Raw genomic sequence first — 25,263 nt, 5'->3', positions numbered from 1 at the left:
AGCCCTTGAGAGATTTCTGCTGCCCTCGAAGCATGGTTCTGCTCCAAGTGATGCAGCCTGGATTACACCTTCCCTTGAGAAATCAGACCTCCCCACCTCCCACAGATATTTAGAATCCTAGAATCATAAACATGTAGGACTGGAAGGAACCTCGACAGGTGATTAGTCCAGTCCCTTGCACTGAGATAGAACCAAGTATCATCAACACCATCCTTCATGGGTTTGTCCAACCTGTTCTTAAAAAACCTCCAGTGACAGAGATTCCACAACTCCCCAGGTAATTTGTTCCAGTGCTTAACCACCCGGACAGTTCGGAAGCTTTTCCTATTGTCCGCTCTGCTGATCTGAGCAAAGAACACGTCTGCTACCTTCACTTGCTAACACTGGTCAGTCACAACAGCTATGGCAGACTATGATTAATTCAAGTTACGGCTCGTTCATCAAGCTTATTCACCAACTTTAACTGCTGGGCCAAGTTCTGCCCTTTGTACCTAGGTATGGAAGTTTTATTCCTGCTGAGGTTACAGGAGCCGGAAAGAAGCCGGCTCGCTTCTCAGATCCCTGTCTGAGTTTGCAGGGATGACTTAAGTGAACCAGTTACAAAACAGAAAAAGTCTGAACCGGAGTCACTGTACGCTGACATAACTTGCATTGACCAAAGTTTGTAGCGTAAAGTGAAAATGACATTGCTTGGCTCCATATTGATTTTAACGGCTACTTCCCAGAACGGGGCTTCACTTCTAGTCATCAGCCATCCACACACAGTTATCTGATGAGACAGTATCAGTTCCCACCAAGGAATCCCCTGCATAACAAATCCCCCAGGCTCAGGTTCCTCCAGCCAACACTTTCTCCTGCAACTCTGACTCCCAGCTGGAAGCCAGGGAGTTTTATAGAGGACTTTTCTCCCCAGAAGACTTTGCAAGGAAGGGAAGTCCCTCCCCTCTGTCTCTGGGTGTTTGACAGCTCACCCAGCCAATCAGCTCTCTTTCCCTGGCTCTGCAAGGACTTCACCCCATTACCCCAGTGCGGGGGTTCTTACTGTACAGATGCACAAAGAAAGCCAGCCCTGCGGGAGTGAGGGGTGAAGACAGAGAAAGAGAAGGGGACATGCAAGGAACCAGCCTCACCTTCCACGCAGTGCTCCACCTCCTCCAGGTTGCGCAGGGTAATCCGCATCAGGCTGGAGTTCAGCATCAGCTCGTTCTTGTGTTCCGGCCACAGGTAGTGGGGGGCGGGGTTGACGAAGAAAATGCGGGTGTCCCCCGTTGAGACCTGGTTGTCGCAAATTAAGGGGTCCCCGAAGCCGCTGATTACCACTTTGTTCCCACCATCCAAGAGGATTTCGTGCGTCACGATGTCTTTGCCTTTTAGGTACCGCCAGACTCTCACCTAGAGCAAAGGGAGAGAAAACACAGGAGGTCCCAGTATGAGAACGCGACGCCACCCAGGTCAGAGCCCGAGAGCTAGTGAATCTTCACTCCTCTAAACTGGAGCTTTCTTTGGGGGCTTGGTGAACAGGGCTTATAAAACCTCAAGGGGAGTGAATTTCATGAGCTAGTCCACCAAGAGCAGTAACACGTGAGTGAGAATAGATCACTATGGGCATTGTCCTCTCTGCCCAACCTGAATTCCTCTCACACACACAGACACACTTTATTTGCCTGCTGGTGGAGTGGAGGGGTAGACCAAGTCAATTTTCAATCTCTTGTCACAGAAACATTGTCAAGAGTGCAAGAGAAAGACCCCCTCCTCCCTCTGGGTGTGTGTCAGGTGCAGGTGTGACCGACCTATTACAGGGTTGCACACTGTATTTGGGATTTGATCCCCTGGGTCTGTCATAGCAACCTCCCGCCAGGGCGGGAGCGGACAGCAAAGTCGCACATTTCTCTCCCTGCGTCCCCAGCCCACAGCTCCTGCAGTAGTTTCTTGCTGCGAAGCAGTATGAGGATTCAGCAGGAACAGCTGCCCGACTGCATCCCACTGTCCTGTCCTCCCCAGCAGTCATGCACTGTTCACTAAGCAACATGCCCGCAGGGAGGGGGAGAACCATCCTCAGGTGCAAGACTGGCCCAGCTTCCCTTCCCCACCCCTAGTACCGACACCGAGGGAAGGTGATGGCCTGTGATGGAAACGGAGCAGCTCTGTAACCAGGGCCTATGAATAGGGCCTACCAAATTCACAGCCAGAAAAGACAGGCCACGGACCGTGAAATTTGGTTCCCCCCACCCCACCGTGACATCTGGTCCTTTACGTGCTTTTACTCTATACTCTACAGATTTCACAGAGGAGACCAGCAATTCTCAAATTGTGGGTCCTGACCCAAAAGAGAGTTGTGGGGGTGGGGGGTTCACAAGATTATTTTAGGGGGATTCGCAAAAAGAAAAGGAGGACTTGGGGCACCTTAGAGACTAACACATTTATTTGAGCATGAGCTTTCGTGGGCTGCAGCTCACTTCATCGGATGCATGCAGTGGGACTGTGGTATTCCCACTCTTACTTCTGCGCCCCTGCCTTCTGAGCTGGGTGACTGGAGGATGGGGGCAGCTGGGGGCCCACCTCTACAGGCAACAGCGCAGAAGTAAGGGTGGCCACACGATGCCACGCCATCCTTACATCTGCCCTGCTGCTGGCGGTAGCTCTGCTTTCAGAGCTGGGCTCCCGACCAGCAGCCGCCACTCTCCAGCTGCCCAGCTCTGAAGACAACCCCGCTGCCTGGAGCGGTGCAGAAGTAAGGGTAGCAGTTCTGCAACCCCCCAGCCAATCTCCTTTTTGGGTCAGGACCCCTACAATTACAACGCCGTGAAAGTTCAGATTTAAATAGCTGAAATCATTAAATTTAGGATTTTTTAAATGGACCATGAATTTGGTAGGGCCCTAGGTATGAATACTGCAAGCTGACCTGGTGACCGTGGTGTTCACTCTATCAAGACATTGGTTTTGTTTTATAGGAAGCTGTAAGCGGGGGAAGTGGGGGAGAAAACCAGTAGGATGGCTCCACATAAGCCAATTCTCAGCAAACACTTCAAGTTGATAAGAGACAAAAACGAGGGCAGGACCAGCCCTGGGAACCAGAAGATGGAGGGGAAAAAAACAACAACAACAAAAAAAAACAAAAACCCTACAGCAGTTAGAAAAGGGACTTGCTCACAAAGGGTGGGTAGCCATTCAGGCTGTTGGACAGGGAAAGCAGACAGAGGTGTCTGAAGGAGTTAGGCTTGCCTCGCATACCTAGAGTCCTTCCAGTGGGGGTGAGAGACACACATGTAGGCTGGACTTTTAAAATCTTCTCTCCAAATGCTTTGCTCCTACTGTTTAAAAAACAACCCTTTGGTGCAAGGCAGCTGGCTGATCAGTTCCTAGCATTCCCAGAGGGAAGAACTGCAAGTGTCTGAACCCAGCTGGACCTGCAAGCCCCATGCAGCTGGTTCGCAAGGTGATATAGCCCAGGCCCAGCCTAAGAGTGGGAGAATCAGGGAGGTACAGGCACAAGGAGGATGCCAGAAAGGGGACAGAGATGCAGCTAACCCAGCAACCATGAGAAAGCCATTTGGGATTCTCATTCCCATTCGGGTTACAGACTCCTCTAGGGTGGAGCCTGCCTTGTACGCCTGCAAAGCTCCATGCACGTCGGTTGCACTATATAAAACAACAGTGTCTGAGCCACGGGCAGAGTGAGCCCTGGCAAGCATGGCCTTACAGTACCCGGAGGGGAACAGAATAGAATAGGCACAGTCAACCTGTGGAACTCCTTGCCAGAGGATGTTATAAAGGCCAAGACTATAGCAGGGTTCAAAAAAGAACTAGATAAGTTCATGGAGGATAGGTCCATCAATGGCTATTAGCCAGGATGGGCAGGGATGGTGTCCCTAGCCTCTGTTTGCCAGAAGCTGGGAATGGGCGACAGGGGATGGATCGCTTGATGATGACCTGTTCAGTTCATTCCCTCTGGGGCACCTGGCATTGGCTACGGTTAGAAGACAGGATCCTGGGCTAGATGGATCTTTGGTCTGACCCAGTCTGGCCGTTCTCATGATGGGTTGGTGGGATAAACGTCAGCAGCAACAAGAAAATGCTGCCCCCCGCTCCCCTCCGCAATGCAGGTGCCTAGGGTTACACGTGCGATTGCCCTTCAAGTCGCAGCAAGGTGCATCCGCGGCGTAAGAATTCACCCAAGGCTGAAACTTGCCAGAAAAGGTGTCAGCGTTTGAGGATCTTAGGGTTTTTTTTTGTTTTTTATTAAAGTGATTGATACAAGCTACATTCCCAGTCTCCTTCCCTTCGGCCCTGGGCATGCCAGCACCGCTCCGCAATCCCCTTGGATACAGAAACCGACAGAGGAGGGAACAGCCATCCACTGCCTCCTTTTTGGCTTTGGGCTTTTCTGGTGCATCAGTTGGCGGAGCTACGTTATAGCATCCTGCTTAGGAGAGTCTCCTTTGCAACAGAGACCAAAAAACAAAACAAAACCCCTTGCCATGCCCTGCTTCTGCTGCAGATGGCTTCCACAGAGCTAGCCTCAGTGTTATATTACTTATTGCGTTAGGCCATGGTTAAGGTATCTGAAAACTTTTAAGACTTGGTTTCATCCAATATAGTTTGAACCTTGATTTCCTGGTACATCTTCCCGAGGGCGGACTTTGAGAGCCGGTACCCGGCAGCAAGGGACACTGAGCAGCCACATGAAGCTGGCAGAGCGACAGACGAGAATGTCAGTCACATCTGCCCTGGTTCTGCCCATGACTCATAAGGGAATTATGGTTCCCAGCAGAGGGTGTCATATTTGATTGGATGCTCCCAGGGAAACCAGATCCATAATTGTCCGTCTCCAGCCGCTGTGCAGGCAGGGGAAGTCGACCAGCCTGATGCAAACACAGGCTGCCAAGTTAACAAGAGAGTGCAGGAGTAACTGTCCGAGGCCACAACTGGCCTCCCAAAGGGGAGTTTTCAAGTTAACTCCTTCTCACGGGGAATCCTCCTTTCCTAGGTCAATAGGACACTGTGCTGGGTTATCGCTGAAATATTTCCCTCAGAGATTTCATACATTGCACAGCCTGGTATCTGGCATTTTCTTCTCAGTCCGATTTGCAACACTGCTTCTGAAAAGACAGAGTGTGTGTGCTAAAGCCAGGGACGCCCCCAAGCCAGAGAGACAGCAGCCTTGACCAGCTAGAGAAAGCGGTCTCCATCCATTCCAGGGATCATAGCTCTGACGCAGGAGCATTGAGAGCGTGGGCAGAACAGAGTTGGAGGGGGAGAAGTGAATCTTCCCCGCTCTGACAAGGGAGCAGCCAATCAGGCCGGGGCAAGAGAGCCGGGGAAGACAGTGTTCTGTTTAGTTACAAGAGGCAGTTGTTTGGGCAGTGCGCGTTCCTATAAATTGTTACAGGAAGCCTGTGCTTGAAGCAGACTTTGTTTGCTGTAATATTTGGACAAGCTGGCAGTAAAGCACAGCTCCCCTCGCTCATATAACTTCAGTAAGGAAAATAAAATGTCTGGCCATGAGACAAGGGTTTATTTCTCCCCGCGGGAAGACAGGATCTTCTACCGCAGAGATAACCCAGCAGCCGGCAGATTCCCCAGCTCATCCCACCCCCTCCAAAAAAGGAGAAGAAACCAGCTGAGCAAAGTAGATCTGCAAGCAAATCAAAACGCACTGAGCTCCCAGCTTGTCCCCAGTGGCATGCTCTCGCCTTTTCAAAACTGCTCCTAAAGAAATGCATGGAGCAGAGGGAAGAGGCCAGGATAATGGGAATAATTTATTGCACACCATGGGAGGAGGTGGGGGAGGAACACACCAGACAAGTTCCCTATCTATTGCCCAGGAGTTAAAGGTCCCCTTGCTACTGTGATTCCCTCCTAAGGGAGTGGTCAGGAAACACAGAGCTCTGGCTATGCAATAAGAGTTCAATGGAGAGATCTGCTCGAGGAGGAAGCGAGCAGCTTGCTAGCAAGCGTATACATTGCGGCATGTCAGTGTTAACCTGAGAGCCTAGGTCTCTTTGTGGCTACTCCAGAATACCTGTGAGCACAGTCAGCCCTCACTTTTCCCCATGCTTTCCACCAGGCCAGCCACCTAGAGGTCAGTCACCTGCTTTCCACAGCTGTCACAACTCCCCTAGTGAGCTTCAGAGCATGCAATATTAAACCATGCCGCCGCGGGGGAGGGAGGAGTCCACAGGCAAGAGGCTCTGGAAGCCACCCTCCGAAATGAGACAGTGGCTCTTCACATTAACATGGTCTAAAGGAGATTTGCGGGGTTTAAAAACTGGGCTCATGCTCCTCCACGCAGATGACGCAAGAGAAAGCCTCCCTGGCATGAGAGCACTTTTTGCCCTACATCTTAATGTGTGTTTTGCAAGTGCCGGGCCCATTTTACAGATGGGGAAACTGAGGGGCTGAGCGATCAGGGCACTCTTCACAAGGTTACAAAGCGAATCAACAGCATCGTCAGCAAGAGGACTCGGGAGCCTTGACAGCCAGTCCCACACATCTGTTCCACGGACCATGTTGCAAGGAAGACTGAAAGGGGATCAGAAACAGCTTGCCAGTGCACATGTTCCCACTCCCCCTTTGGGGGCAAGGGAAAAGCATTGCTGATGAGGAGGGGGAAACACTAAGGCATTAGCAAAGGCCCTGACTGTCCCTTTAGGAGAAGCATCTGCCATTCAAGTGTCAGAGTAGTTCAAACCCTTGGTGTATTGCACAGATAGCAAATGTGAAAAATCAGGATGGGGTGGGGGGCAATAAAGTCCTATGAAGGGGTAAATAGGGTCCTATAAGACAAAGTCCCTAATATCAGGATGTCTGGTCACCCTATGCTGGGTTTCTCTCTGCTCCTGGATACACAGATTGCAACAGAGCACCTACCATCGGCTCTGGAGCAGGACCCAGCAACCACAGTCCAACCTCGGGACTGGACCACAGACTGCCCTGCCTGCAGCTCGTACACAGCACAGCAGCTGCCTTTGGGGCAGGACCACCAAAAAAGTGCATCATCCCAATGCTCCGTGCCGCTCGGGTCCAGTGCCGCTCGGGTCCAGCATCGAGGCCCATGGCGGGTTTTTACTCTCACTCTCACATTCTTGGGGCCAGACTCATGATATTTGAAGGCTCGGAGTCTGTGTTGCTAACAACCTTCAAGGCCCTCAGTGGTCTGGAGCCAGGTTCAAATAGCGTCTCTCCAGTCAGGTCTCCCTCAGGCAGCGGGAGAGAGGAAAAGGGGATCTGCAGGATGCATCTTTCAAGGAGGCCGGAGACAAGGCCGCCCCTGCATTGCAGAACGTGCCCCAGGTAATTCCTGCATTCCAACCTGCTCAGCAGCAGTCTGTACTTCTCAATACAATTGCAAGGGACGCCCTCGGAGACCACCACGGCCCAGGCATGCACAGAGGGGGACTCAGGTGTGGCAAGCAGACGCTGCAATAGATTTGGAGGAGCTCACGTTGGGCTTGTCCACAAGCCCTGCTCCAGTAGCCTGCTTGCCCTCCCTCCCACTCCCAGGGCCCCCCCTGGCTTTAGGGGACTTTACCACCGCTTGTGCCAACGTCACTTTACGCCACGGTAAAGTCAGAGCAAAGATTTGCAAGGGTCCAGAAGCCATTCCTTGGCCCCGGGCAGCCCAACCTAAAGCTGAAGTCACACTTTGCTGGCTTCAGAGGCAAGGGGGGAAAGGGTGGGCAAGCAATACAAGTGCGCTCAGAAGCCATTTTCTCTGCCTGACTCAGTCCCAGCAGCAACCAGCTTCAAAGTCCAGCTGCTCAGCTGTACCTAACCCAGCTGGTGCGAGCCCTTTCTGGAGCGTGTGATGGCAATCAGCCAGCGAGCAGCTTCCCATGGCGAGCAGGGGTGACTAACAGGCAGCTTTGTCCTCTCTTCTGATCTTACAGGAATCCCCTGTATTCGCACCGAGAGAGACATCTGCACACAAGTGCTCCCAGATGAGACAGAGAAGCAGGTAGGGGCCGCCCGGGACACACCCGCTCAGGTGAGGGGCAGGATATAGAGAATTAAGGAATGCAGTTCCCTGCTTGCATTAGATTAATGCTGGTCTGAACTCTGTGAAAGGCAAAGGGGAGCCTCCCAATTCCCTGCCAGCCTTCCACACTACAGGCTAGGGGTTTTTTTTTTTTTTTTTTTTTGAAGCACTCTGTGCGGCAGCAGAACTGCCTGTGGTTACATTTATCCACAGAATCAAGTCGAGGCACTTTCCTAAGCAGCACCCGCCTCACCCTATTCTCATCCAGCAAGAGTAGTGCGCTTTGGTAGAACCCTCCGGGCAACCGTCTCCCGCTCCCACCCCCACCCCCTCCTCAGAAAAGTCGCAGCTTAACTAAGTAATAACAACTCACTAATGGCGGGGGCAGCAGGGGGGGGAAAAAGAGACAGACCGTCTTGTGTTGAATGGTGAACAGGCATTTTCACCATCCGGGCCAGAAAGCCCTCAGCTGAAACAGCCCGCGCTTTCGCTTTATCCGCGTGAATATATATTCAGACTTCAGACAGGGAGGCCCTGAAGATCAGGTTGCTGCACTGAGCAACGTAACAGAAGCTAGGGGCTCTTTTCCCACGCTTCATTCTTAGAATGCCTCGGATGCAAGAGGCACCAGCGGACGATTACCTGACGGGCATCCCATTCATCATCAAATACAATTAAGGCTTCTTCTCCGGTGACTCGTTGGCTACACTGAGAAGAAAAATGCCCGGCACGAGAAGGAAAAAATGAGGCTCAAGCTAATTGCCAACCAGAATAGTTAAGAGATCTCCTTCTCTCTCTTTGGCCAAGGAACATGTGGAATACTGGGATCAAGAGGGTGTCCTCAGGGGTTCCTAAGGGCTGGCAAGATGAGGGGGGCAGCAGAAGCAGCACTTGTATTTGAGAAACACGGGGCAAGAATGTATTTAAAGTGAAATGCAAACTAGAGGGAAAGGCATCTCCCAAAAGACCAGGAAATCCTTCCTGCAATTGGAAGTGCCGCAGGCAGCTGAAGCGACTTGGTCTCAAACAAGCCTAGAGAGAGATTCCCACACCGGCGAATCCCAGGAGCTGCAAGGTTCTGGGGTGGGTCTAAGTTTCTAAAGAGACTGGACGCTTCCCCGGAATGAAGCTTTTCAATCCCATGAGCTGGAGCCGGGCAATGGCTGGGAGGCCGCAGAGTTATTGCTGGACCTCAGCAGACCTGGAAAATGAAGAGCTGACGACACAGGCTAATGTCAGTGGTAGCCAGGCTCTGTGCAGGGTTCCATCTGCATCGCTCTGCTAATGCCCCTCGCCCCGACCTGCAGCCCCACCCTACCCTCCCATAGCTGGCGCTTTTCAGAGCCGAGGGGCAGCCAGGCCAAACTGAGGGCTTGTCCACACTTCCAGCGCTGCAGCTGTGCCTTACGCCAACGGGAGAGCTTCTCCCACTTCCTTCCAAACCCCTGAGCGACGTACGTTGTAGTGTAGACTAGGACTCAGTTAGCAAAGCACAAGGCCTCACCTCACTCAGACACATTTATCATCCAAATCCAGGTCTCCCCACGATAGCACACATTACTTGGTGGCAACAGGGCCCATATACTTCCCAAGGCTTCCTATGGGGCTGGATCCCAGCTAAGTTTGTTGACTGGAGCATCTACCGGTAGCGCACGGATGTCAGGTCAAACAAAGACACCAGAAGGAGAGAGGTTTGAGAACCAAGTGGAGAAGAACGCCAGGCGTAGAAAGAATAGCCGTGCCCATTAGCAATCTCCTAAAGCACGATCGATCGTGATCTCGGGCCATTGCTCAGGAGCAAAGTATAAGGGAAATAGACCTAGTTACTGTCCCTGAAATACCACCCGGCTAGGGAAGGAAAGATTCGCAAGTCTCAGTGTTAATGCAACAGTTTGAATGTCTGGCCGGTCTCAGACTGTTAATCTCTTCCAAAAGCAAATGAATGGCCAGCAGCGATTTGAGGATGTTTATCTAACGCTACCTTTAATTTCCTCTATTAGTCCTAACCTGCTTATCTCTGTATATCAAAGGCTTCAACTTTGATGGTTAGAGTTTAACCAGGGAGGAATATGCTAAAGCAGCACATGAGAATCTTCTCCAGATATTCCCAGGCCTGCTCCACACAGACCACCCAGCACCCATAACCATTCGCTCTTTTGGGTGTGTATTTAAGGTAACTCATACCATGGACTCAGCCCTTACATTTCCTATTACACTAAGAAAAGCTGCCATGAAATAGATGTTGGATTTCAGAGGTAACCCTAGGTTTTAAGGAACAATTACTAGCGATCCTGTAGTAAGGAAAGGGGTAGGCATTTTCTTGCTAGCTGAGCCAGTAGAATCACTTCTGCACCTTGGAGATTTTTGCCCTTGGTTTTACCTATGCAAGTCACTGTGCATGGCTGTAGCCAAGGGCAAAATGTGGCCAGGTGCATTTAGACAGATTCAGAAAAGGGCACTTCTGAAAGACACTTACACAAGAGTGAATTTCAGCAAAAAAGTAGGTTTCAGTTGTTTGAAAGTATTTTAAATAAAGGTTAAAATAAAAAACAGGCCAATGGTAACAGCAGCACTGCCAAGCTTAAACGTTTAAAAATTGTGAGTCGTGCCAAACTAATGAGATTTTATTTTGAGAGGGAGACTTGGGGTTCTTTTTTATTTGGCTTCTGGCTTTCAAGTCTTTTTTCAAGCTTTTCCTCTACAGCCACGAGGGCTAAAAACTTCTTCCAAAAACTGGAGTCTCACATAGCCACTTGATTTTAGTAGTTGGGATTTTTTTTTTTTAAAGAAAAGTCCCAAATATCACAATCAAGTCATGATAGCTGGCAATACTGCCAAACCCAGATGAGATGGGCATTTCTGGTGCAGATGTGAGATCAGGGTTTTGGGGGTGGATTTGTTAGGTCTTTGGGGCTGAAAACGCATCTTAGTAGCACAAAGGGTTCCTGTTTGGGGTCTCTGGGTTCTACTAGGATGCCAATAAAGCAGGGGTATCAAATAAAATAGCCTACACGTCTCATCTGTAACGTGCCTCCATCTTCCCGAGCATGCTTTTTCCAAGCAGAGTGGGATGCATTTCTAGGTAGTTGCTAAAAATAAAAGCCACGCCCAATAGACCACAGTTCTCCCTGCCCCTCTCTGAACCTTTTCCAGTTCCTCTCTATCCTTTCTGGGGCGGGGCAACAAGAATTGGACACAATATTCAACGTGTGGGTGCACCATGGATTTATATAGTGGCATTATGATATTTTCTGTCTTTTTTTTTGTATCCTTTTACTACTAGTTTCTAACATTCTATTAGCCTGTTTGATCAGTGCTACGCATTGAGCTGAAGTTCTCAGAGAATTGCTGTATCCACAGTGACTCAAAGGTCTCTTTTCCAACCTGATGCCGGGTGCTTGCAGCATACACTTTTAACAGTATGCGCAAACAGTCCATCAGGAGAGCTGCAGAGCAGGTGAGATTGTGATACTAGGAAAGTAGGAGTGGAAATGAAGTGGTTTGCTAGGGTCTTGTGCCGATGAAGCGAAATCTGGATTTTGCTCTCCTAAAGCAAAGCCATTATTGGTCATAAGTTTGGAGGGGGCAAGGGACTGGGGAGTGGTGGCTTGGAACATTTCCTCCCCCATCCCCCTGTAATGGGACACTTGTTATCCCTTCTGCTTTGATTATGAGCCTTTGGCACTGGGCCTCCTGGTGCACTGAGGCTGCTCAACTCCCTTTCGATTGCATTTGCCCCAACCTGCCATAGGACTCCAATTGCTCGCAATTGCTTATTAACTTTTCATGTGCCCACAATGTGCTAGACACTTGATAGACAAAGGTCCCTGCACTAGCCTGGAGGGTCTATGATCTAATTGATCAGACTGGGGTATGGAGCATGCTTTGATGGGTTTGGGGGGGGGGGCAGGTAGAGCAAGACAAATGAATGAGGGTACAGTGGAGGTCTTCAGTTGGTACAACTGTCCAACAAGGTTGCAAGACGCTGCCCCAGAGAGCCGATGGGCACTTTTCCTAATGCACCCCATCCTTCCCAGTGCTTCTCTCACCTTCCACACTGGCTGACATCTCCTGCCAGGGCACCGGTATTGGCATCATACCAGGTCCCACTAAAGACTGACCTGCTGGTTAACTCCAGGAGGTTCCTCAGTACTTGCCAGAACAGTCAATTGAAATAGAGAAAGGGGAATGGCCCCACCCAGGTATCTGCATTTTAAGCCACCGCCTTAACAAGAAGTGAGTCACTGCAGAAGGCCTCCCTTCCTGGAAAGGGTTAAACCTTGCAGCATGCTTGCTGAGGACCAGGCGGATGGCATTTCAGGTTGCTCAGTGCTGTCTCTTAGCTTTAAAACCCCATAGCCAGAGGCCAGATTCATAGTTAAACAATAGCTTGTGCTGAAGAAACTCAAGATGCTTTTAGAGCAAACATGGAGATGGGTTCACAGCAAGGGAACCCGCACAAGCACCAGCCAGACAGCAGAGAGTCACATTCAACATTAAAGGGCGAGGGGTGGGGGAATCCTTTTAAAAGCAGCCTTTACAGATTCCCCTTGAAGCAGTTGTTTGAGCTTTTTTTAAAAAAAGAAAAAGAAAAACCCTCGCAATCTAAAAATATATAATTACACACTGAAGCCTCAATTCACACAATAAAAAACACATGTTCTTGCAGAAAAAGGAACTTGTTCAGATTTAAAGTTTTACTACCGCACACATTAAAATAAATATTTGGAGAGTGGTTTCCAGATTAACTTTCCAGGAACTGAAATTTTTTTTTTGGGGGGGGGGGGGGATTTGCTATTGCTTTCTTTGGACTGCTGCAATCTGAGAGAGTTCACGGTTTATTTAGCGCACTTGTTAGGATTGCGGGGGGGGGGGGGGCCGGGCGGAGTTGAGAAAGTGAAAAGAAGGGACCAGATTCTCCTCTGTTACACCATTAGGGTAAATCAGGAATAAACCTACTGAGGTTTACACTGTTCTAAGGGGGCTCGGAATCAGTGCGTTTCTTGCAAGATGCCAGGGGGAGGAAGATGGGAGACAGAAGGGAAACACGGAACAGACAAGAAGCGTAAAAATGATCCATTTCTTCTTGCTCCATTCCCCACAGCGACTACTTCCACCTACCCCATATTTTAGGGAGGATTTTTTTTTAAAAAAAATTGTTCCTTCCATTAAAAACCCCGTCGATCTAAGTTTAGCGACCAAAACCATGAAGAAGGAGAAATTACACGGCAAGGAAACTTTTTTTTAGTGAAAGCCCCAAGTTGCCCACAAACTTGTGTGTTTAGCTGGAGCAGAGCTGATGCCTCGCTGGGCAGGAATCTCCCCAGGGCTCATTCCAGCCCCTGGGTGGGGGTCGGGCTAGATGCTGCCCCGCTGAGGGGAAAGCAACAAGTGGAGCAGAGCTGGGGGAAGGAAGGAATAGATCGCTCAAGAGTTGCGAAAGAAGGTTTCACTCCTGAGCGGCGAGGTGCCGTTTACACGCTGCCTGGTCCCTGGCCCGTTTAGCGCAGCCCTCCCCCCAGCGCAGGGGGACGTTGCTGGCCCCGCCGCCGCGTTACCTTGCAGGAATAAGTGTGATGAACCGGGTCCATGTTCATGATCTCCTCCACCGTGCCCGTCAGCACCACGTTGGCCTCTTCCTCTCTCCTCTCCAACTCCGGCTCGGGACAGCTGCCCGAGCAGCCCCCCAGCCCCACGGCCAGCAGCGCCAGCGCCCAGGCGGAGAGCCCCGCAGCCCCGCTCCGCCTGCCCCCCATCGCCGCACAAAAGAAACCGAAGCGGCTCATCCAGCGGCGAACAAAACCCTCTTCTTCCCCCAAGGAGTCACCCAAACTGCACCGGGGCGAACAAAGCCGCCCCGCTCGCCGCAGCCCGGGCGCGCCCAGGGGAGGTTACTTGGGCTCCAGCGTGGGGAGAAGGATAGGGGGGGGACACCCCAACGGGGAGTGCTTTTTTTTTCTCCTTTCCCCCAGCTCTGATCAGGGAGAAATGCTCCTGCTCCTTCTCCCTGCGCCCGGCTGAGAAAGGCTGGAGATTTGCATGCAATCTGAATTGCTGATAAGGGGGGGGAGAGATAGAGAGAGAAAGAGGAGGGCTGGCAAAACAGCCCTGACTGCCTGGTCGTCTCTTCTCTTATTGCAGGGCTGGCGAGAAACGCCACCCCCAGGAAATACACTCCCATCAGGTTAATGGATAATCAGGACTCCAACGTGCTCGGACTTTTAAAGGTGCAGGGAAGTGGCCGCTTTTACGTCCTTCCTTTTCCCTCTCTTGGTTTAGTGACACTTGGCCCCCATCTCCCAACTGTGCCCCTAGGGTTTGCCTGCTCCCCCCCCCCCGCCCAAGTCACGTTCACCCTAAGTAGGCAAAGTGAAGATTTTAGCTGCACATTGGCCCGAGCCCTCTCTGGCGCCCACTTCCAGGAGGCTGTATCTGCCTGACTCCCCCGCAGGGTCAGGGAGAGACAGACTCGCACTTGGTAACTGGCACAAAAACGCTGTCACTCATTAACACAGCCTCTCACACGCTCTTTCCATTCACCTGGGGCCCCAGAGAGGGACTTCCTCCTCCCACTTGAGCTAATAATAATATTTGGATCTGACCTTTCTGATGAAGGGTAGTAGGAATTTGCATGTGTATGGAACTGGTTTTCATCAGCCCATTTCCAAATGCCTTTCAAATGTAGATTAGCCTGATGATGATGATGATAATGATGATTAATATTGTACAGAGGCGGGTGGGAAAACTGAGGTGGTTCCTGGCCTGGTGTTCAAAGGCACTCCAGGTGCTGGGCCCCTGTGAAAATGAGACCGCAAGTGATTTGTCCAGCATTGTGCAAAAAGGCAGTGGCCTAATAAAGCGCAAATCCCAGGTCTTCTGAAACCCACTCTGTTGCTCTAACCCCTAGAAAGTCCCTGGTCTGGTGGGATGGCTTGGGTTTACCCCTCGAGTATTCTCTGTTCTGACCTTCTGCCCTGGCTTTCTCCATGGATTAGACAGCAATTTTTCCAGATGTCCTTAGCAATTATTGCAAATATAAAATGAAAAGTTAAGTGGCACCAGGGGAGGGATGTTGTTTCTTTCCTTCATAAATTAGCCATCCCCGGGGTGTTTTACAAGAGTATTTCACTCACTGGCCCTAAACAAGTCATGCTGGTGACCTAAGGGCAAGGAGGTAAATTATTGAAGATTGGGTGGACTCACAACCAAGTCAATACTGTGGGGGGAAGGGAAGGCGGTCAAAAATTGACATGCCAAATTCAATAAAAATCAGTGGACTGAATTGTTAAGAAATTTCAAGCCCACTTTGAAAATTCCAAGCCCCCCCTTCTTTCCTGGAGGCTTCATGCAATTCTGTTTACGCTACGTACATCTGAAATGTTATATGTATTGATTGTTGTTTTTTTCCCCCCTTTCCCTTGAATGTAAACATGGTAAACAAAATTTAACCAAAGAGCCAGCAATGTAACAGTCAAACTTAAAACAAAAATTAAGTAAATTAATTAATTAAATTAAAGTTTTTAAAAACCAAGACCCTATCCTAAGTAAAGTTTTTACCCTGAAAAGGGACAAGTGCCAGAGATTCCATGAAGGCCCATAGGGCCTTTGGCCTAGGTCCTCAAAGTTATTCAGGCACCTAACTCCCATTGAAATCCTATGGAATCAATGGGAATTTGGCACCTAAATACCTTTGAGGATTTTGGCCTTGGCTACTTCCCCTGTTAAAACCTTAAAATCAATAGGTTATTCTCACAGAAGGAGCAGATCTAGGTTCCGTTTTATTCACAGCATCAGTGTTTGGGGAAGGATCGAATAACACAATTCCACATTTGGCCATTGTCTAGAAAAAAAACCTCACACATAAGGCCAGATTCTCCGAAGTGAAAGTGGCTTCCACTGTGACACTTGTGGAAAGGTTTTCTAAAGGGTCCAGCCCATAATGCGGTCAACTTTTTTGAAACTCTGCATCCAACTGTGGATGCCTAGAGCTTCTGAAAATTCTGACCATAGCATATCCTGCTGTTGTACACACCTGAACCTTGATCCTCCAGTGACCTTCATGCAAGACATAAGGAACCCATTGTGTTGGCATGAAGCACACCAACAGTCTCAGATTTCCATCCTGCACCAACTGCAAAGCTAATAATACGGTTACTAAATTTGTTGGTTTTTTTCCATCACAATATTCATCCCCCATGAATTGGTTTATATCATCAAAGCACTGTGCAAACACTAAAGGCCTGAAAAGCAGGTCCTAATTGACTAATTTGTCACTTCATCCTAATGCAAGGCAACAGCAATGGCTCACTTGGGTCTAAGAAAACTCTGCTCCATTCTGACAAGCCACACATTTGCTCCGACTGGCTAAGAGGATTCTCACAGCAAAGTCTCCTTTTGTATATGCTTAAAGTTAAGCATGTGCTTGAGGGCTTTGCTGGATCAGGTCCAAAACACTAAGCCCTCTGCACAATCAAGCCCCAAGACCCAAAATGCTTTTTCTCATCCCATTTGGGCTTGCACCAGAATCCTACATTTGGTAACATTGAGATCCAGATCCAAACTTAGCAACTAAATGATTTTACATGAGATCTTTCCTGTCCCACAAGCAAAAGAAGACAGAAGTGAACTGCTGACTTGGTAAGTGATGTAGGGTGGAAGGCTTGGGTTTTGTGGAACATTGGTCCACCTTCTGTGAGGTGAGGGGCTGTATAGTTTGGATGGCTTCAGTGGAAGGGGAACTAGTCTGCTCAGGAACAGGCTGATGAGAGTGGGTCAGGAGGGTGAACAAAAGAGAAGGATAAAAAGAGGCAAGATATGAGCACTCGGCACAAATTCCCGATGTTGAGCACAGAAGTAATCAAGGAACCAAAGGACATGGAGAAGAAATTCTCTAATTGCCGACACACCAGTGCTAGGAGCCCAGGTGGCAAACAAGAGGAATTGGAATTGCTTATTTCTGAGCATAAATTCAACCTAGTTGGTATTACAGAATACCCTACTGGGAGGATTCCCATGATTGGAATGTTAAAAAACAATGGTTATAACCTATTTAGGAAGGACTGAGTTGGCAAAAGGAGAGGGAGAGTGGCCCTCCATGCCAAAAATGGCATTACCCAGTGGTGCTGGAACTAGAGCTGCTGGGGGTGCTGCTGCACCCCGAGACTTGAAGTAGTGAAAACAAAACACCAAATTCACGGTTTCCATCATCAGCCCCCCCGCTACAAAATTTATTCCAGCACCCCTGGCATTACCTGTTTCCAAGTCACTGATAACCCAGAAAAAAATTATGTTGAATGCTTATGGATCAATGTCCTAACAGATAAAGTACAAGACGGGGTATGAGTTGGGGTCTGCTACAGACCACCAAATCACTCTAGGGAACAAGACGACAGACTCTTTATGTACCTATCTATAATGTGTAGGGGAAAAAAGCTGTGTGATCAAGGGGGATTTCAATGTGAGTGACACATGCTGGAGGTTTCGTGCATCCAGTACTAACACATCCTTGGAATTTCTGTACATCATAGAGGACAAGTTCCTAACTCAAAGAGTCTTGCATTCCACACGGGAATTCTGTAGTAGACCCTGTTGTGACAGATATAGAGGAACTGATCAAAGAACTAAAAATTAATTGTAGTTTAGGTACAAGTGATCTTGACTTGATCACATTTATAATGTGGAAACAGAATAAAGTCCGTACCAGTGATAAATATACTTGCCGCTTTAAAGGGCCAATTTCATAAAGCTGAAAATAATCATGAGCCAGATCAACTGGGAGGAAGAATTTAATCAGGAAAATGTGAATGACAATTGGGAATTGTTTATGAACACTTTATTAGATGTCCAAAGAGCCATAATCAAGGAGCCGGATAAAACACCAGCTTGATTTAGAGGGAAACTGAAGGCAGTTATAAAAAAATTAAAAATAATACATAACAAATGGAAGAAAGGGAAAGTTGATAGTAATGAATATAAATCAGAAGCTCAGAATTGTAGAAAATTGATAAGGGAAGCAAAGGGACACAAGACGAAATCTATGACCAGCAGAGTTAAGGACAATAAGAAGGAGTTTCTTAAGAATATTAGAAACAAAAAGAACACTAACAATGACATTGATCCATTATTAGATGGAAATGGTAGAATTATCAATAATAAGCAGAAAAGGCTGAAGTGTAAAATACCTATTTTGGTCTCTATTTAGGAAAAATAGATAATGTAGTCATGTCAAAGATTCATAGAAATGTATGTCTGGGTGGGAACCCCAAGAGGTCATGAAGTCCAGCCCCTTGTGCTGAGGAAGGACCAAATAAACCTAGATCATCCCTGAAAGGTGTTTGTTCTTAAAAATCTCAGTGATGGGGACTCCACAACCTCCCTTGGAAGTCTATTCCAGAGCTTAACTAGCCTTAGAATTAGAAAGTTCTTCTAACATCTAATCTAAATCTAACCTGCAGATTAACCACATTACTTCTTGTTCTTCCTTCAACAGACATGGAGAACAATTGATCACCATTCTCTTTAAAACAGGCCTTAATATATTTGAAGATTGTTATCAGATCCCCCTTCAATCTTCTTCTCTCAAGATTAAACATACCCCATTTTGTTAACCTGACCTCTGAGGAAAGGTTTTCTAAACCTTTTCTTATGTCTGTTGCTCTCTGCTGGACTCTCTCCAATTGGCCACATCTTTCCTAAAGTGTGGAACCCAGAACTGGATGCTGTACTCCGGCTGAGGCCTCACCTGTGCTGAGTGGAGCAAGACAATTACTTCCGGTGACTTACATATGATATGCCTGTTAACACACCACTTAGTGTTGGCCTTTTCTGCAGCTGCATCACACTGTTGACTCGTATTGAATTTGTGACCCACTATGACCCCCAGATCCTTTTCAGAACTGCTACTACCTAGCCAGTTGTTCACCATTTTGTAGCTGTGCATTTGATTTTTCCTTCCTAAGTGTAGCACTTTGCACTTGTCTTTCATCTTGTTGATTTCAGCCCAATTCTCTAATTTGTCAACGTTGTTTTGAATTCTACATATTATAACACTCTATTTTTCTAGTATCTCAAGAGGATGTTAAACAGCAGCTACTAAAGTCAGATGTTTTAAAATCAGCAGGTCCAGAGAACCTTCATCCAAGAGTTTTAAAAGAGCTGGCTGAGAAGCTCACTGAACCATTAATATTGATTTTCAAAAAGCCTTGGAGCAGTGCAGAGATTCCAGAAGGCTGGAATAAAGCTAATGCTGTGCCAAATATTTAAAGAGGATAAACGGGATGACCAGGGTAATTATAGGCCTGTCCGTCTGACATCTATTGGAGTCAAGGTAATAGAGTGGCTCGTACAGGACTCAATTAATAAGGAATTAAAGGAGGGTAATATAATTAATGCCAAGCAACATGGGTTTATGGAAAATAGATCCTGTCAAACTTACCAGATATCTTTTTTTTAAATGAGATTACAAGTTTGCTTGACAAAGGTAATAGTGTTGATGTAATATACTTAGGCATATGGCCTTCAATGTGGTACTGCATGACATTTTGATTAAAAAAACTAGAAAGATATGCAACTAACATGGCACCCATTAAATGGACTGACAGCTGGCTAACTGATAGGTCTCAAATTGTAATTGTAAATGAGCAATCATTATCAAACATGTATGTTTCTAGTGAGGTCCCGCAGGGATCAGTTCTTGGCCCTATGCTATTTGACATTTTTATTAATGACTTGGAAGAAAACAACATTGCAAGCTATATCCGTGACAGATGACACAAAAATTGGGGGAGTGGTAAGTAATAAAGAGGACAAATCACTGCTACAGAGCAATCCGGACGGCTTGGTAAGCCAGGCACAAGCAATCAGTGTGTGTTTTAGTATGGTTAAATGTAAATGTGGACATCTAGGAACAAAGAATGTCGGCCATACTTACACGATGGGGGACTCTTTCCTGGGAAGCAGGGACTCTGAAAAAGATTTGGGGGTCATGGCGGGTATTCAGCTAAACATGAGCTCCTAGTGCAATGCTAAGATGTAGTCAAAAGGGCTAAGGCGATCCGTGGATGCATAAGCAGCTGAATCTCGAGTAGGGGTAGAGAGGTTATTTGACTTCTGCATTTGGCACTGGCTTGATTACAGCCTATAAGTACCTACATGGGGAAGAAATATTTAGTAAAGTGCTCTTCAATCTAGCAGAGAAAGGTCTAACACGAGCCAATGGCTGGAAGTTGAAGCTAGACAAATTCAGACTGGAAATAAGATGTTGATTGTTAACAGTGAGGATAATTAACCAGTGGAACAATCTACCAAGGGTCATGGTGGATTCTTCGTCACTGAATATGTTAAAAATCAAGAGTGATGTGTTTTCTAAAAGCTCTGCTCTAGGAATTATTTTGGGGAAGTTCTCTGGCCTGTGTTCTACAGGAGGTCAGACTAGAGGATCACAATGGTACCTTCTGGCCTTGGAATCTATTAAACCAGCTCCAGCTCCCGACAGGGCTAAAAGGAAACATTTGGGGGCAGACCATTATCTGGTATAAAACAATGGAGCTGTGACAATTTGCCCCCAGGATCCGACAATGTTGGGAATCTTTGGGTCCGTATTTTATAACTTAGCACACTCCAATTCTAATCTACTTTACACACAGCTTCTGCGGATATCTCTGAGATTTCCCTGCAAACCAGTCTTCGCTCCTGTGTGGAGGGGAAAGTTGTTCCTAAACAACAAAGGGCCAAGTTAATGGTTAGGATGGGAAGAATGCATTGTTAGCCTAGAGCGAAGTTGAACCTGCAGAATCATCAGCATTGTTAGTCAAGGTCTAGCACAAAGGACATCTTTATTACATCGCAGCCACTGTAAACTCAGGCAATCAGCTAAAAATATTTCAGTGCCTGGCAGATTATTTTGTTATTTTAATTATTAATTTGTATTGTATCTTTGAGCACAGTTCAGTGGTAAATCCTGGAAACAACCTCCACTCTGGGGTGGAAAAGACACAGCTGTACTATGCTTCCAGTGCTTTGCAAAGCGGAGAAGAGGAATTGTTTACTCTTTATTTATTTTAATTTCTATTTATCATTTGTCGCCCGTCCCCATCTGTTTTCAAGGCTGTTACAAGGAAAATGGATTTAACGAGCTTTTCTGTGCAATGGCCTTTGCTTGGTTAGCTCTTTCAAATCAATTGACTTGCTTTTGGAGGCTGTCTGATGGAGCGGACTATACCGGTTATTGTTTGTTTTCTTTGATCCTGTTTGCTTATTGAAAGAATAAAGTCAAACATATTACAGCACCGCATGTAATGATTACAGGCTTCGGAGCAGATCTTGCATCACAGACAGGTATTGGTCTGATCCAGAATAGTACTGAGTATCCACAACTCCTATTAAAGTGGAGGAGAAATATAGCTCTTCCGTCTCTCTCAGGATCAGGCCCATAATTCCATGACAGATCCACAGCTGGCAGCAAACGTCAGCCTAAAAAAAATACTCCTCCCTTAACTGGGTTGTGGGGGAATCGTTTCATCCTGGAGGCGGCTCTAAGGAGGCCGATTGTTCAGAGAGAGACTGTCAGGTGGTTTGTAAGAACAACCAGAAAATGAAACTGACCATATGCAGACATGAAACGGACTATTCTATCGCTTACATCGGGCCATTACACTCAGCAGGACCAGGATTTCATCCAGTGTCCAAGCTTACTCAAGTTCAGACACTAACCCAAGAGCACCCATGGTAAAAGGGTTTTTTAAAGGAACACCATCACCTTAAAATCTCCCCCTTTAAAAACCAAATTGGGTTAAAGGTAGTTTTCAATGCTACCGCTTCCAGGCAGACCCCCCACCCCTGCCACTATTTATGCTACTTGCAAAAATATTTCTACCTTTCCTATTGTGGTGGGAAACACCCACCCAGACACAAGGGGAAACTGACTAAGGCTCCGTCTACACGAGCTAGGGGTGCGACTCCCTGCCTGCATAGAGGTACTCGCACTAGATCTCATCTAAACACGGTCATGTGGCCGCAGTAGCACACGTTAGCAGCCCCGTGTACGTACCCACGGGGTTCTGGTGGGTTTGTACTTGGGGCTGCTAGCAAGGTGCTGCTGCTGCCCATGCCATTGTGGCTACACTGCTATTTTTAACAGCACTAGCTTGAAGAGAGCTAGCAGGAGTGTGTCTGCCGGAGCTGGGGCAAGCCCCTCTTATTCGTAGCGGACGTGTAGCTGTAACACAAGAACGAGGGGTCACCAAATGACATTGATAGACAGCAGCTTTAAAACAAACAAAAGGAAGTATTTTTTGCCACACAACGGAGTGTCAACCTGGTGGCACTCTTTGCCAGAGGAGGTTGTGAAGGCCAAGACGATAACAGGGGTCAACAAAGAACTAGATAAGTTCCTGGAGGATAGGACCATCAATGGCTATTAGCGAGGATGGGCAGGGATGGTGGCCCTAGCCTCTGTTTGTCCGAAGCTGGGAATGGGCGACAGGCAGTGGTGAGCTGGAGCCGGTTCGCACAGGTTCGCACAAACCGGTTGTTAAATTTTGAAGCCGGTTTAGAACCAGTTGTTAAAGAATACAAGGAACCAGACAGTGTGCTGTGAGGCAACTAGTAAGCTTTTGAACACTGTAACAAGAAAACACTTAAGCACATGGTTAACTTTAGGCAATTTTTACTCACCCGGTGGCACTCCGGGTCTTCGGCGGTGGGTCCTTCAGTGCCGCCGAAGACCCGGAGCGAGTGAAGGAACCGGTTCTTCACCTTTTGGCAGCTCATCACTGGTGACAGGGGATGGATCCCTCGATGACTACCTGTTTATTCTCTCTGGGGCACCTGGCACTGGCCCACAGGATACTGGGCTAGATGGACCTTTGGTCTGACCCAATATGACCATTCTTATGTTCTAACACACTCGCTCAGATGAGAACTAACACGAGTATATCTGTGTGGACTGCGTGACCTGGGCATCGCACCCCTAGCTCCCACAGTAGACACTGCATTACTTACTGATTATACAAGGTGAGAACACTGAAACTGACTATACACCAAGTTGAATGCACAATGTAAATAAATTACCTGACAAAATACGTACATCATTGTTTTTCCTTCAGGCTCCTTCAGGGGGTGCTGGGGGTCACATTTCCAAGATTCCCTATGTAATCACAAGGGCTAGAAAAACATTTTTTTCATTGAAAACTGTGATTCTCCCACTCAGTTGACTCCAGGTGGTGGAGCTTTCAAAAGAAAAAGAACCCCACCAAACATCGGGAAACCCATGATAAAGCTGTGAGAGTTAGGCATGTGTGTTAGCAGAGCTGCCAACTTTGAGCACATGAATAGTGACATCAGTGGGATTTCTCACATGCTTAAAGCTAACCACCTGCGTTAGGCTGTGCAGGATCAGAGCCTTTCATGTTACCCTGAGCAACTGCAGTTATAAAATTTCTGACAGAAGTACAAGTTTTAAGCTGACAATGTCCCGGGAAAATCCTTCCCGTTTTAACAACTGGTAATGCAGCTGAGGAAGCTTGTTTTAAATTACCTGACATGTCAGACGAGTGCCTGTTTCCAGATCTTTTTCAGTGAAAATTAAATGTCAGACGCCCTGATGTTCCACTCAGCAGCTTCATGCCAGAGTAGCTCTGACCTTGGACAGTGAAACTCTTTCTCTTACAGAAATCTAGTGATGTAGCGTTAGGCCAACTCACAAGTGACCAGTGATCGCGAGTGCCTCAATTTTCAGGTGCCCAACCTCAGACACCTCAAAGGCCCTGATTTTCAGAGGACAGGCACTCAGTGCATTCTGAATATCGGGCGTGTGTCATGTTGGACACCTGAAAAATCGAGGCACTCAAAATCACTAGTCACTAGGGCAAATATTGGTCTAAATCACAGACTGCCTCATTTTTCCCCATCTGTAAAATGGGAGAGTAGAATTTTCTATTCGCACTGACGTAGCTCTGGGAACTGGCCAAGGACAAGGCACTGGGGGATATGGGTATGTCTACACTGCAGCTGAGAACAAGCCTCCCAGTCCCAGTAGTCAGACTCATACTAGTGGGGCTCAAGCTCGGACTTTGTCGCTCAGACTGGAGCTTAAAATCCCAAGCCGTAACATCCACACTACTATTTTTAGCGTGCTAGTACTCGTCTGCCTACCTGGGCTCTGAGGCTCACTCCCAGCCGCAGACTAAACACACCCACAGATGCCCTATGCATAATGCCCTGAGCAGATCCCCTCTAGATTCTGAAGCCAGGCTTTGGAGCAGAGACTCGGCTCCCAGAGAGTCCATCTCAGGTTTCACACCGAGCCCAGGGCATGCCGGGGCAGGACTTTGGGAATTTTGCGAGTGCTGTGTGGATACCCCTGCAGTGCAAAAAGGCAGAGGAAAGTTTATAGTTGGGTTCCTCTCGCTATCAAATCACAGAACCTTGATTCAATGACCTCCCACTAACCGGGCCTGGAACAGGGGTTACGGTTGGGTGCATACGTCCCTGCTTCATCTGTCACACCTGGTCCAATCACTGGTATCAAAAACCTGCTTTCAGCCCATTTCAATATACCCTGGTCTGAATGTGGGCCTGATTCTCCTCCCACCTGCCCTGGTGTAGATCAGGAATAAATACACCCCTACTGCAGCGTAAATGAGACTACAACCACAATTTCCTCCTTCCACAGAAAGTCCTTGACTTCTTCACAACGTGCCGACGTCCTTAGCTCACGGGGCTTTTTTCCACTCACGCTCCACAACTCTGATAAGCTTTAAGAGATGTTTTAATGTGGGGTTTTTTTTGCCCTCTCTTTTCTCTTTTAAGTTAATCCCTCTTGGTGGTTTCTGACATTGTCAAATGGCTTTTGTGTACTGTCAGAAAACCTCTTGATGTAGCTACACAGCAGCTGCTAACAAGTTGCCCCTGGGATCCTACATCTAAGTAGGCTGTCTGCCCGCATAACCATTTCCAAATAAGTACATCTATTAATGAGATCTCAGTGGGAGGTGGGCTGGGAGAGCCAGGGAGCAGCTCTCTGTCAGGCAACCTGCAGGGAGTGGGGGCATCTGTTTCACCACTGCTCACTCTGATGGTGGGGTTGGGTTTTTCCCCCGCTCATTTTTCTAGCCAACAAGGTTCTGGCCCTGCCTCTGAGCTGGGCTCAGCCAAGTAATGGCAGGCGCAAGCCAACACAACCTGGAGCCTGCTTCAAACGGCGCCGAGTTGGTGAATGTAGACACGGCAGAGAGGGGCTGCAATTCGCCCATCTGGACCTCACGTGCGGCCTCCATGTCCCCAGT

The 25,263-nt window shown here is 47.9% G+C and overlaps 1 protein-coding gene across 4 annotated transcripts in view; it reads right to left on the bottom strand.

Moving 5' to 3' along the window:
* Positions 1-14,079, bottom strand: part of AGRN (agrin) — a 221,845-nt gene extending 207,766 nt beyond the window's left edge. For 2 of the 4 annotated variants that reach the window (XM_084651719.1, XM_084651718.1), the window contains exons 1-2: positions 13,537-14,078; positions 1,131-1,392 (exon numbers count right to left, since the gene is read on the bottom strand). In XM_084651719.1, coding sequence (XP_084507845.1) covers positions 1,131-1,392; positions 13,537-13,764 — 490 coding nt within the window. In that variant the 5' untranslated portion in view covers positions 13,765-14,078. Of the gene's footprint in view, positions 1-1,130; positions 1,393-13,536 lie in introns of all 4 variants that reach the window. The other 2 variants (XM_084651717.1, XM_084651720.1) reach the window with 2 other exon arrangements.
* Positions 14,080-25,263: the final 11,184 nt, after the last annotated feature.

The sequence above is a fragment of the Lepidochelys olivacea genome (genome assembly GCF_965140295.1).
Source record: "Lepidochelys olivacea isolate rLepOli2 genome assembly, chromosome: 18".
Lineage (NCBI taxonomy): Eukaryota > Metazoa > Chordata > Testudines > Cheloniidae > Lepidochelys > Lepidochelys olivacea.
This window is presented reverse-complemented; position numbering and strand designations above follow the sequence as displayed.